A 14435-nucleotide genomic window follows, 5' to 3' on the forward strand; every position below is an offset into this window, starting at 1 on the left:
AGCCAGTATAAACAACTCCTGTGAGTCTCTTTGGTGCAGCGTCGGGAAATTGCGCTCTTACCTCCTCGTGTGTTCACATCAGAACAATGTCTGAAATCATACGTCTGTTAATTGACTTCTTGCTTGAAAACTCAATTTATAAAGTTGGTTGTGTTCAGTGGAGGGTGAATGACTTTGAGTGCACAGACTGCAGTCTTCAGGCAAATGGTTTCCCCCTTAGTATAGCAGATGAGCTGGTGTGCCAACTTAAAAGATGGAGACATCGAAGAAGGAACTAAATTAGAATCCTCATTTTTGTAAAGAATCGTTAAAATTGAGATGCTATCAGCCCTGTCTGCTTATTCAAGCACTTTTTGTTTTTAGCCCTCACACCTGACTTGTTTTTAAGCAGTCACACATTTCTGATCTGAAATTCTGGATCATCTGATCTCAGACTTTTTAAAAAAGGCCATTGGTTGACCTCATGTTTACAGCATAATTTACTTGTCATGGTTTTAGATTAAACTACTGTGACTGTGAGATAACACATCATACTTGCTACACAGTATATATTTCCATTTGAAATTTGTTGAGCACACTTTCACCTGAGGGCCTCATGGCACTAGATAGGGAGCTGGATAATGGACAGACAAATGTTCTAGTGTTTGTTGCAGTTCTTCAAATGAAATTGAAAAGTGAACTTAGCCCCCAAATGAACTATGACTTTTCTTGAGTCAGCCTGATTTTGTATATAGAAAAGAAACCCATGTGGCGATCATGGTCATTGCTCTGTTATTTCACAGGAGTATCACTAGTAGAATTACCACATTGTAAAGTAACTGCATATCAATAATCCTTCATCTTGCTTTACTTTATCTGTATTCTTTGGCACCCCATCTAAGCTTGGCGGGCATATTTCTGGACACATATTCAGTTGGGGTGACAACTTGCCATTATTTCTAGTGCTTGAGCTTTGTATGATTCATTTTAGATAGGCCTGTTCTCCATCTTGGTAGATTCAGCTGGTATGCTCATGCCTGGCCTTGTCAGATATTGGATCAGGGTTCCAGATTCGGTTCTACTACCAGCCCCTTTGTGTTGAGTCATGCCATGGTACTTTGGTGGTACTTTGGTCCATTATAGGGGTAATTTGAAGTGATTTCCAAGGTATAAGAAGAGGAACAAAAGTAAAAACGGTTGAGGGTTGACACCGCAGTGTGAAGGAACTTCAGTGCCCTGACTCTGCCTCATGGTCAGTAGCTAGAAAGTTGAACTCTCTTGCAAGTGAGTTGTCTTCAAAAGGCCATGACATTTATGCAGCGTATGATATGAACATTGCTTATAATGAAAGGTGAGCTATACAGTAGAAGTCCAAGAAGAAGCTGGAGGGTAAATTTGTTGCTTGTTGTCAATCGCTTGTTAATTCTTATGTTTCAAAATTTGATAATTTGTTTTCTTGATGCATGTTGACTGCCCTTGAATTCACACTATTTCCAAATGAACATGCATTGCTGCTGCATTTGAATAGGCCACTCAAAACTAATTAGACATGCATGAGGTGACCAAAGGTGTACATGAAGATGCTAAAGGCTGGAGGTTACATACTGATGATTTTCCTTACATTTTAAGGAAACCAATGTTTTTGCATATCAGCCACATTTCTTGTGTGAAGCTGTGTAATAAAAATGTGCATCAAGAATCACATATTATGTTTGTGTGATCCACTCATTCCATAAGGCATATCCTCTGGCATCAGGGTTTCAATTTCTTAGCCATTAGAAATCGAGGAATTAGGCAGCTCACTTCGGTGTTTGCGTGGGAGTGGACTCAAATGGTCTCTGTTCTGCGAACAAGGTCTTTATCATAGTCTAATTTATTTCTGTGCACGTAGGACAATTTGAGCTACGTGACACATAACATAACCTGATGCTATAATGAGCAATTTCACAAGAAGTGACACCTGGGTTAATGTAATCAGCGGGAATAAGCTTGGTCTTCAGAGGGTAATTAAGGTCACCTCAGTGCTCTCCTTTTGTAATCTGGTTAATGATAAAATAGTCATGTTTCAGAATACCTATCATTGTGCTCGTGGTCATTTGAAAACTTTGAAAAAATGGAAAGATTGGGTCCATTTTTAGTTGCTCAAGAGGCATTTTGAAATGTATAGAGAAATCAAAATTTGGTTAAGGTACAGAATTGATACCTATTAAGATAGATGCTTAATTGTGAAGGAAGGATTCCCATTGTGTTCACGTTAACACTTCTCTCAAAAGCATATCTTATACATTAAACAGTATCATAGGCGATTGTAGTTTTCCTTTTTGGTGGATCTATTTTCTATAAATAAAAATAATCCTATAAGGCAGTCTGGAACGTCAAGACATTTCAGCTCCGCAGATGTGATCTCAGGGTGGTGCCAGGTTGGGCCAGTGTCTGTCGACATTGAAAGTGTTTGATGTGGTCTACAAAGCCTGCCCCTGCACTCAGGTTATGATTCCCTTTTTTGTGTTCCACAAAGGGCCATATACAGAGCTAGCTGAGGTTTTTTAATAATTTTTCTTCAGCATTTTTGCTGAAAGACAAGTCAGGAAATCTAGATGGCATTGTTGGATGGCCATCAGTGTTTTATGTGCCGCTTGGGGAATGACCACAATTTCATTGCTTACAAATCTTGGCTAAAGAAGGACACCAAGGGGAAGAGGGACAAGATTTTTGTGGCACTTCATTGTCCATAAAAATAAATCCCAGCGGCATTCCCTCTTTTCAGAGCCAAGCTAAACAGTCCCAAAGAGGCCTCTCACTTTACACAGTTTCATAAGCACTAGAGAGACCATAAGTCAAATGCCTTTGAATGTCACAGATAAAGCATGGTGCGCTAGCACTCAAAGCAGTTTTCCTTCAAGCATCACACCTTTTCCTACTGGCATCACCAAACACCTCTTTCTAATTGAAGGTTCCAGGCACAGTACTACAGAAATTAGAGGTAAATGCCTCCTTCCTTGCTTCTGTACAGTTCAGAGAATTTGTGTAGATGATGCTGAAAATGTTTGAGAACGTTGCCTCTTCATTTGGAAGGCCATTTTCGTTTCCTTAAACGGAGACAATTCCTCCCCCACCAGTTGGTGCCCTACCTACTCGGCAGACCCAGCCATCCTAGATACAGCCACCCGATACTGCTGCATTCCCAGTGTTTGTTTCAGCAGTTGTGCAGATAAAGACCCATGACTCACAAAGATGCCTGTTCATTGGATCATGGTATTTTGATCTCATGTGACAAGGGGCACTGACTTTCACTGTCTCTCTGTCTATACTCTGTCCAAAGCTGTCAATCTTTCAGCTCGTTTCCAACAAGCAGGCCAGAGCTAGTAATTTCTCTCAGGTTAGTTGGAGAGCTACATCCATATATGCAAGATTGTGAGTCAGATGAACCCACCTTCCTATTTTGAGGGGCAAGAAAATGAATGCTCTCAGATGGACTTTTGATTCCTGCATCCTTGTAGCGAGGTTGAAATAGACCTTGCATTACAAAAAGCCACTAGGGCTTCATACTCTCCTAAGTTCCCCTTTCTGAGTAGTTTAATCTGACGGGCCAGTGGATTTCTCCTCCTTAGCTCATCAATTAGAAAGGACATCCCAGTCAGTAGTGGTTTAGACAATATTCTCATTAATCCTAGAGCCTTCCACACAGCAGAGATGCTTTTCAAATCACACTGGCAATATCACATTTGCATTCTTTGAGCTCGGTATGACTAAAACGGGATCCAAACAGTTTGAGGGCCCTCCTGGCCTCAAAACTTGGTGTGTTGCGTCTCTTCTACCAAGACGAGACTATGTGTTCTCCTTGCTGCCTGTGGACAACAAATACATAAAGCTAAATGCTTTGGGCTACAAAGTCATTGCATAATCAGTGCAGTATTAAAGTCTTCCAGTACCCTCCTGCCATCTACCTTACTGTAACCATGTTATTGTGAGATGGTCAAGGAAAGAATGTGGTTTCACTCGGACCATATGCACTGAAACCACGCTCAGATGGCTGCCAGATGCACTCTGCGTCTCAGTATGTCTCTTTATTCACTGCATGCAATCTGAATTAAAATAGATATTCTTGCATAATATTCTGTCTTGCAATATACATCTGTGCATTTTTACAATTCTGTACTTACATTATATCTTCATAGATTTAGTACCTTATCGCTCCAATCATTTTGTTCTGTTTGTTGGAGTGTTTGCTTTCAATAGACTTTCATTAGCCACTCTCTAGCCATTCTTTTTTTTTTTTTTAAATAGCAGTATAAACCAGATACACCGACTAACAGTTCTCCGTGTATAACTGCGCAATAAAACTCAACTGCTACAGGCATGCCTGTGCGACTAAGCCTGGAACAAGCCTTCCTTATTTTCACTCTGGAACTCTTCATTTCTCAGACTTGTTGGCGACACCATCTAATTTGTTAAAGACAGAGAAAAACTTTTCTGTTCAGCCCAGCTGATAAAATTACATTTTTCCAAACTGTCTGCCGGGGTCAGCTCTACCGAACCGGTTTATAATACGTTACTTATACTGCTAGATCACCAAGTTGTAAATTTACACAGATCAATCCTTTCCTAACCATTCTAGCTGCAAAGATGGAAGTTCAGTTATGACCATACGAAACATATTGTTGCTACAGGGCCAGCATGATCAGCTGTTGAATGGACTAGCTACAGATCAAGCCCTTGCAACTCCGGACTACAAATCAAGCTGAAATAGGTCTGATTTCTATGACCGTCGCTCGTACAAACTTCATAATCTAAATCATGGCTGAGTTTTCTGATATTGGAATTTGGAGACGGGAAGCTGAATTTCAGCATTTACTTTTTTTTTTTTTTCTTCTTTTAGACAAGATTGGCTAATGACCAATAAAGGTGCCTGGATGGCTCCTAGAACATTGTAGAGCATCTTGCAGCTCAAAAGATCAACTCAACGGATGTTGTGCCTTATTTCAGGTTAACAAAATGTCTGTACATTCCTGACTAGCTGCTTAGTATTATTTATAATTAAAGCCATAGATTTTATGAAAGACATGTAGAGACAGACTTGCTCGTTGACTAGAGCCATAACCACTAATTGTTGATAATACATGTTCAGTCTCAATATTTAATGATAATGTTTTGACCTGGATCTTTCAGACAAGCATCAGGCAGCAGTTTTCCTTTTGCCTAATGTCATTTCCCTTAATATGATCAGCTAAATCTTGATGATTGAGACTGCCATATGAGTATACTGATTGTATGCTTTTCAACCACGTACGTTTTTCACAGAAAATACTGTCCGAGAATTGAGACATGAAATAATGTTTAGGAGCAAAGGTATATGTTTTATTGCTAACTATCATGTTCTGTGTTAGTCATGATAGTGACTGAATAATGTTTTACTTTGGTATATATGTGGTAGAAGCAATTACGTTTATTTGTGTGTTCAAGTAAGTAAGGTGGTTAACAAACATTTAAAATAGAGTAGCATACATATCACTTACAAATTAAATCATCCTGGCCCTACAAAGAATACGCTAAAAATGTATTTAAATCACATGCATTTAAAATGCAGAATATTCAGTTATTTCAAATATATACTCAAGAGTAAATTTGACTAAAATACATAAAACCAATATTAGTTAAAATCGAATTATTGGATTGTTCGTTCTCAAGACTAATTTCAAAGGCTACATCAGCTACATTCATAATGAAAAGAATATTCAAACCATCCCTAATTTGTCTTATTGTTCTTTAGTAATGGCGTCAAGAGTATTTTCCTAGCTTTGCAATCAGCCGAACAGATAAGTAACGAATGATGTAATTCATTTCACATTCCGCTAATGTTTCAAAACCTGACTTCTCGTTATCTGTTTTGCTCTTGTACGCATTAGGGATCCGGCATGGGAAACTAAGATGGTCTAATCGCAGGAGCTGGAGTGAGTAGATCGTTAAATCATGCATATGGACTAGAGTAGCATTCTTACTAGCACAATACTATTCCATTATCAAACAGATCTCTGCCTAGGCAATTGCCCCTTTACACCTCCACTATATCAGAATCAAACTGAAAGTCCAATTAATATTTTATATAGCTACATACAGATAGCATTTGCTAGGATGGTCAACGTATTATCCAAGCTTATTATAAAGCTTTCAAACAGAAACCAGCTCTATTGGACCCAACTTCTCTGGTAATCCTGTTTCAATTTTAATTCCACATTGTAGTAAACTGTTCCAGGGTTTTTGTTTGCTTTGTGGGCATTAGACAAAACATTCTTTGTGATTTTCCAGCTTAATATTCCAGAGGTATTACCTCCAAAATACTTTTAGTACCCAGATGTAGGCACTTTTACATTTCCTAAATGCCATGTAAATTATATCACCTTTTCTTTGTTTTCAGTGTTTTAGTACTCTGTTTATTTCACAATAGTAAGCGTTAAACACGTCCACCTGGTGATGCAAACCAAATGGTGTTCGGTCGAAGATGACAAGATCAGCAGTGTGTAGTAGTTTTTAGGATCGAGGGCGCAAGCGCTCTGGACCATGTTGTAGTCTCTCTGTGGGCTTTTAACCACACCCATGTCACGTCCATTAGTTTGTGGGATTGCCTTTTAAAAATCGATTGATTCCATTTGTGAAAGGCATGCATATGTCATGACTTTTCGGGTGTTTAGCCCTCCTCAAGCGCACAAGTAAACTACTGAAAACATACAAGGTTCCGTATTTTCAGCTGGTTTCTGGACTACTTTATCTTTTCATTTCCTGTGCAGTGCGATCTTGCTGGGCAGAAGTTGAGCGCTTTGCATGCCATCGACCCTGTTACATGGATAATTGTATTTTTGCCGGTTACATGGATAATTCACTTTTGTCCGTAACGTGGATAATTGCACTTTTGCCGATAAGTTTCACTGCGAGCTAACTTTTGTTTCCTTTTCTGTGTCTCCTTCACACTCATGGCAACCATTGGCTTGCATATGTGAAGCTGTTTTACTTTTCATTATTACTTTGTGGCAAAAAAGCCCTGTTAGGAGTTTACAATGCTCACAGCTCTAAAAAGAGCAAACGCGAGACCCATTGCATTGCAAATGCTTGTTTTCACATTCTGACTACTCATTTTTGGGGGAAACCTCAGACAACTAAGTCCACTTACAAAAAAGATAAATAAAGGGCAAAAAGTAATGGGACAAGAATACCGACTTTCTTTAGTCCAGTCATCATTTCAATCCTTTCATTTAACTGGCCCTTCTCTCCCAACTGCATCTTAGTCCAGGTATCAGTCTGGAGTATTTTAATTAAATTCGAAAGACAAGTCCAAATACCTATGCATCTGTCCCATCAAATCCAGGACTGACCTATTCAAAGTGTTAATAAACTGCCACAATCCAGAGCACTGCAGTTTAGGGAAACAAAATGGTGGACTATGCACAAACCAGGAAGCCTTGCTGCTTCATCTGCATCAGTTTAAGTTATACGGCTCATCATTCCATCCCCGTGCAGTATAATATGCTTAAAGATCTTTGCCACCCCATTTATTATTGGCCTAAGCCTCCTTGATCGCGGATTTAATGTATTGCCTTTCTTGAAGATTGGTTTAATATTCAAACCCTCCATGTTCCAGGTTCAAACCAGCTTGCAATATATGCTTATATAACTGGATGTACATTTGTGTCCAGAACAGGGGGGTTCTTGCCTAATTACCATATTTAAAAGCCCATCTGGCCTGTTGCCAACAGGGCAATTTAATTCTGTCAGGTTTTAAGAGGGTTTTTTGCAAGCAGTTTCTGCAGAATAATTTTCTGACACACTGAGAGTTGAGAAAGCTTCACCTACAAATAATGCATTTAAATTTGAAAATAAAATATTTCAATATAGTTTTCTTTTTCGGCTGCAGTCTGAGCCAACATGTGCAGGGGAGTTGGGGCCAGCCATGGAGGAGTGGAGTGAGTGCACTTAAACCGTTGAGTCTGTTGCTAAACAATCAGCCACGTTAATATAGACAGTGCTTACAGAACAATTCCACCATTATTTCACTCGTACCAGCATCGCCACCCTTTAAAAGGACAAGTAAAAAGTAAAAGCAGTGAATGAAAGAGATGGTTTAGGTTGTGTGAAGAGCCTTTTGTCAAGGTCATGCAGGGAATTATTTTATTAACAGGCTCCTGGCACCAATTGAACCCTGTTCAGGCTGCGAGCAAGGGGAAGGGTTTGGAAACAGACTTTTTTTATGGCCACAATATTAATTTTACAACACAAATGTCAAAATGTATTTAAATACATTTCTGAAGAGAAACTTGTAAAATGAGTCGAGTTCACAGTCCGGTGCAGTACCAGGGAGCCTTGTTTCGTCACAGCAGCAAGTTCTCTGCTTGCGGGTAAAACAAACATTGTGATACTGCTTCCAAGTTGAGTTTACGGCTGGGTTTAAACTCAAGAGGAGTGTGGAAATATCCAGACAATTTTAATGAATTACCTTAATAATGCCCTGGTTTGATCTCTGATATGTCCAAGATGACTGAATTGACCAAAACACTTTGGAAATCTTTTTGCGATAAAATGGTCAGCTGGGAACAGGAATGAAACATGACTTCAGCATGTCTATCACTAACCTTAACCGCATCAAACGGTTTGCCACTGCACATTTTTCCAACTTGTTAAACAGCTTCACATGTCATTCACATCATTTCCACTTATCAAACTTCTGCAGCACTTGACATAATAATCCCTTTTCACGGCATTTCTGGCAAACAGCTTTCATATCTGGGCATCCTTTTGGAGTTTGCAAAACGTGCGACCAACCCACAGCGATAACACTCAGAATAGCAATATTTTGCATGTCTTTATACTTTACTTCAACCACATTGACATCTCCTGTACTCTTTCCCACTCATTTTTCTATTTAGTCTCTGCAAATAATTCGTTCACACAACTCAGCAAATGCTCAACCTTTTCTGCAGTGGCAATAACATCCGCCAGATGTGGTCCATTTTTGAGCCCAAGTTCTTCCCTCACTTTGCCAGACTTACTGTACAAAACAAACTGCTCACTAAGTCTCTCCTCTAAAGGAGTACTGCGCTTGCTCTAGGCTGCCAGCTACCTCAGCACCCTTACGTTGTCTCCCACCGACTCATCTTCCCTCTGCGGTCTTCTCCCAAAGTGATACCTGGCACATTCAGCCTGAACCAGCTTTCTGTCATCTGGAATACCAGTCTATTCCCTCTGCCCTGCAGGCTCTGCCCGCGCTGAGCATGGTTAAATATTTCAAAATGGCATTAATCCTTTGGCAAGCCGAGAACAAATGAAACAGGCTACCTTTTTTTCAGGGACCGCAGCACAAACTCCTATTTCATCCGATGGAATGGTAAAGCGACAGAGGTTGAATGTGATTGCATGGCAAGCGTTGTTTGAATAAATGCACTACATACTTTGCGGGTTTTATTTTGACCTCAATGGCTTTATTCTGGATCACTGTCATGAGCTGCTGATTAATTTTCTATATTTTTCTATATTTGTGTTTAGCTGTTGTCAATCTTGTTAACAAAGCACTTCGCAATCCCTGCTACCATGTTTGCGTTTAACTTGAGTGGCATGCACTACTCCTGCACCGCCTTTCCCAAAGCGTTTGACTTATTCATATTTTCGTTTATTTCTTCTTTGCTTCTTTTGCTGCCTTTGTCCAGTTGAGCCAGTCGATGCCCGTCCAGCTGCAGACCGAGGACTTACAACTCGACCAGGTATATAACTTGCTTGGCACTGACCTAACCTACTTTTCTGCAGCATGGCATCCAGAGTTGAATATAATTTTTCTATACTTTGTATGTTCTTGAGTTCCATAAGGCAGTAATATTCCATATTGGAACAGCTTAGTCCTTTACCCAGTTTTCTACTATAGAGTATCTCAGGAGGTTACATATCCTTCTATTTTTGTATGCATGTTTGTCTTTATGCAGTTTTTTAATGTGGGACTGCGTTGAAAACTTGTTTTATTTTGTATTTCATTACCTGTTTCTTGTGTTTCTGAGCTCTCACCCTCTGAGTTTTACTGTTACTGCTTATAAGAAATTGGATTACTTGGAGCGGGTGACTCAAGGAATGATCACAACACTTGTCAGGGTGAACCCTCAATGTCACTAAATGAATCCGTGCTCAGTCCCTGGAAGCTATGCCACAGAGCAGACAAACTTAATGTAGAACAATGTGCAAAGTATTTATGCAGTACCAAAACAGTAATAACATTGAAATGCAAAACAATAGAATTCCCAAAAAGAAAAAAAGACTAACATTTAATATGCAAAAATACAAAAATCAAACGGGGGGGGCAGTAGTTTTAATTAATAAGTACCAAGAAGAAAAGTGTCAATGAGAGTCAATGGTTGTTTAGACTGGGACCTGGGTACAATTTGATGATGATTACGATGGAACACAGGCCAATACACCAGCCAGGTTAATCCTGGTCAAAGTTTTACTTCTGACTTTAGTCTTTAAATCCCATTCTACCACAGGAATATACTTCCAAAACTCCCAGGACCTCAAGGGAGGTGCACGTAAGAGATTCACATGGTGTCAGGCAGAGGCCAGCAGCAGTGTATAGTCCAGGTCACTAAGTAGCCTTATGACCCTTGAAATCCACTTACTTGTCCTGGCTACAAGAGAGCAGATCCAGTTCTTCAGGGCTGTTCTCAGGTCGTGGACTGCCGTGTTAGTCCCCTTCGTATCTTCCTCAGGTCCCAGACTGTTCTAAAGTGGGTGCCTGGAAATGCCACATTTATGCCTGACTCAGGCTACTGGGTGGCAATGACTACTAACCAATGGGGTAAAAGTTCCCGGGTAAACCCCACCCACTTTGGGCACTTTCACTGTGGCGTAAGTCTTAAGTGTTTCTCAACGTGGGCTGTGAGGGCTGGGTGTGTGTGTGTGTGAGGAGTGTACTATGGTAATCCTAGTGTCCTCCCAAATCTAATACTAAAATCCAGTTTGAGACAGCCACTGTACCCGCAATCAACACAGAAACTGATTTCAGGTAGAACAAAAGTAAGGTTTTCTAGAACCAGACAATGGATACACAAGAATTTTTTTGGCCTCCTTTTCCATGTGCCTCGTGTTAATTGTACAAACTAGAGACAAAAGTCTGGTAGGGCAAAGTATATTTCATCGGCAACCAAACAGTGAAAACACAAGAATTGTCTTGCCATCCTGTTCTCTGCCTTTCAAGTGTACCCTAAAGTGTTATATATAAACTCAGTCGGGATGTCAAGTAGGATTTGACACTCGGACAGGATCTGCCATTGTAATGTCAAAACGGATACTCACAATCAATAACATACGTGTTTGGTGAGGTTCAAAGGAGTCCTCTTTGCCGGTTACCCTATTGTTTGCTCCTGGGAAGCTTTTCAAATCTTTTTCACACTTGTTCAAATGCTAATGGGTGAAGTTTGAAAGCAACTGCAAATTAGCCTCCAGGAGCGTCAGGTATGGGAAAGGTAACTATCTAAAAGTTATTTTCCTTAATATTTATTGAATTCGATTTTTATAACTATTAAAAATAGTTTACATTTATTTCAAGCTGATCCCATTTCTGAGATACAGCAGTAGGATTTTAATCCATGCTCTTTTTTTATTTTATTTTTATACATAGGGCAGTAAGGCCTGCCACAGCGAAAAATAGATTTGGAGTGCTGGTCACTGTAATGACCTGTTAACATTACATTTCTACATCCGCTGATTTGAAATACTGTGTGCTCTGCCTTGTGGACTACAAGTCCTACATATTGGTAACATGTTAATATTTAAAAGGGAAGTTTTGACATGTCAAAAGGGTTTAACAGGTTGAATTGCAGTCTTTAAATTGCCACAGCGCGGCTACAGTAGTAGGCCTGAGGTCAAGTTGTACACTGTCAATGTAGTGAATGGGACAATAGGTGCTGTAGTCCACTAGTGGTATTTAACTTAAAGGCTCTGATTATATTTTGTACTACATAGGGACTTGTAAGTAAGCTGAATGTGCCAATTAGTTCTATACCAATTCGACTAACTTTAATGGGGGAGCACAGACACTTTACAGCTGGTTAGCAGTGTTAAAGTGCACAGAGTTCAGAGTGCAGCAAACATATAGGGTCAAGTAAAAGATACAGGCTAGCCTCACAGAAAATGCAGATTCCCTACACTCCTTTTAATGCTGCCAGGTTTCGCTTGGAAAGCTGACTCGAATTTGCTGAGAGTAGAACTTCTGACCTGCGCATCACAGCAGATTATCTCAGCATTCTTGCTGTCCTATGTCAAATGGGTTTTATTCTTTGAGGTCAAGTCCTAGGATGTCTCTAAAAAGTGTACTGTATATCCGGTTTCATAGCTGTAGAAGGTGCAAAGCTGGCTTTATTTAGCACTTCTGAAGCAATTATTCAGTACTTTTACAATGTTGGAGTTACCAGTTCTCCTCATAGTAAACTTTGCCCCATAAAGTAGTTTTCAGCGAGTTTATCGGTAAGTAATAGGTTAAGCTGTATGAGACAAGGAAGGCTGTTAAAAATACTTACTACCCAACTCAGATGTTATTTTCTTTTTAAACACTTTCTTCCCTTTGTTTTGCTTGAGATGTTGAAGGGAGATGGCAGTGTTGTATCTGCTGATTGATGACTAGTAATTTCTATGCTTGTTTAGTGCTTGCAGCATGTCAACTTCAATAGGCTTCTGATGCAGCTGGGGTAATCTGCATCACTGTTGATTGAAGGAGGTGTCCTCTAAGCATTGATCGTGTCACTCATCTTTTTAAACATTTATATTTAGGACATGCCTTCTGTAAGTGTTGGTTGGGGCGTTAAAGCTCTATGAATGAGTTATGGTGTCTTTACTTGGGCTCATGGGAGAAAAGGAACAGAACACTGTATAGGGTATTGTGGTGCCTTTTAAAGCCAGTGATATTGAGCTCCAATGATGTGGAATTCCAGGAAACCCTGATGAAACTAACACACATTTCTCAGGCCGATAACCCTTATATTGACAGAAAGAGGCCAGTGAAAGGGAAAGGCAATACAACGCTACTGGATATGATAGTAAGGATGTCATTTGTAAATGCACAAAATGTCACCACTTGGGACCGTGTCTAGGAATCAGGATTTTACTTGGATTTGGTTTCTGTCTTCACTTTACTTTGGCCCAGACAAAAAAGTACACCTACCTCAACCAGTACATAAGAGATGTCAGCAAAGGATGATGGTCTCTGTCTTGTGTCTGTTAGTACCTCTAGGGGACCAAGCATCTGCCACGCTAATGTTCTCTACTTTGGAAAAACATCAGTTCTCTGACAGTTCTTGGGATCTAAGAACAAGCATTGGGTCTGTTCCTTAGAGTCACCGGTTCCATCATTTCGGGCTCCACTGTTATTTCTGGCTATAACAGCTCATTTAAATTCAAACTACTTGATCTCACTTGTCCCCGGTCGACCGCATTCCCAAGTATGCATGCACATATTATTTCTTACTAACCTCAGTCCTTGAAAAAGGTCACGTATGTCCCTTTATGAAAAGAAAAGAGAACATATGAAGTAGAATCTGCCTTCACTCTCTTGAACTTGGTCACAGCATGGTTCCTTCCCAGATAACTCTTCAGAGAACTTTATTCTTGCTGCCTCTATCTTGCTTGTTTAATCATGTTCAGTAGAGCATCAGATGTCAATTGAGTTGTCATGCATTCAGTTCTACTCATGTCTTGGTACACGGCTGTACAGCGCCTTTAGTTTATTTAATGAAGCCATACGTTTAAGTACATTTTACAGGACTAGTTGTTCCTGTCCACCATTGCTACACCAATCCTGGATACATGTAGGAAAACTTCAAAAGCTGCAAACACCAAAAAAATGAAAAATGTATGCTTGATTCACATACAGTTACACTTGCTAACGAGAACCCCTTATAACACCCCCTCTTCTCACTAACACCCTGACTCCTTTCACAAGTTCAGGCTTTCTGTAATCTATTCGTTTTTTGAAAACTGGTAGAATTTGTCTTTTTTGAGGCCTAACGCTAAGTGTACCACTCTGCATTTTTGCTGGCTAAAAAGGCAAGTTACTTCGAAGTGACAGACTGGAAATAAGTAATGTATGGAAGTGGTTTATGGCCGAATGTGAGGCCAATACGATAGGGGCAGGTGCACTGGTGGATTTTGTAGGAATTTGGCTCTGTATGCACTATTTCAAAGTAAGGAATAGTATGCACATAGTCCAAGGGTTCCCCTTAGAGGTAAGATAGTGGCAAAAAGAGATAATACTAATGCTCTATTTTGTGGTAGTGTGGTCGAGCAGTAGGCTTATCAAAGGAGTAGTGTTAAGCATTTGTTGTACATACACCAGCAATAAATGAGGAACATACACTCAAAGATAATTCCAGGCCAATAGGTTTTTGTATAGAAAAGTATATTTTCTTAGTTTATTTTAAGAACCACAGGTTCAA

The 14435-nt window shown here is 39.9% G+C and overlaps 1 protein-coding gene and 1 long non-coding RNA gene across 5 annotated transcripts in view; one reads left to right on the forward strand and one right to left on the reverse strand.

Annotated features, from left to right (window-relative positions):
- Positions 1–10710, reverse strand: part of LOC138249887 (uncharacterized) — a 40716-nt gene extending 30006 nt beyond the window's left edge. The window contains exon 1 of the long non-coding RNA XR_011194854.1: positions 10626–10710. This is a non-coding gene — a long non-coding RNA (uncharacterized lncRNA). The remainder of the gene's footprint in view (positions 1–10625) is intronic.
- The window catches only part of APP (amyloid beta precursor protein), a 403467-nt gene that overhangs the window by 342130 nt on the left and 46902 nt on the right, over positions 1–14435 (forward strand). For 2 of the 4 annotated variants that reach the window (XM_069204083.1, XM_069204081.1), the window contains one exon: positions 9672–9725. The exons of the other annotated variants lie outside the window; for them this stretch is intronic. In XM_069204083.1, coding sequence (XP_069060184.1) covers positions 9672–9725 — 54 coding nt within the window. The remainder of the gene's footprint in view (positions 1–9671; positions 9726–14435) is intronic. 4 annotated transcript variants of the gene reach the window in all.

Source organism: Pleurodeles waltl, chromosome 8 (assembly GCF_031143425.1).
Source record: "Pleurodeles waltl isolate 20211129_DDA chromosome 8, aPleWal1.hap1.20221129, whole genome shotgun sequence".
NCBI classification, from domain to species: domain Eukaryota; kingdom Metazoa; phylum Chordata; class Amphibia; order Caudata; family Salamandridae; genus Pleurodeles; species Pleurodeles waltl.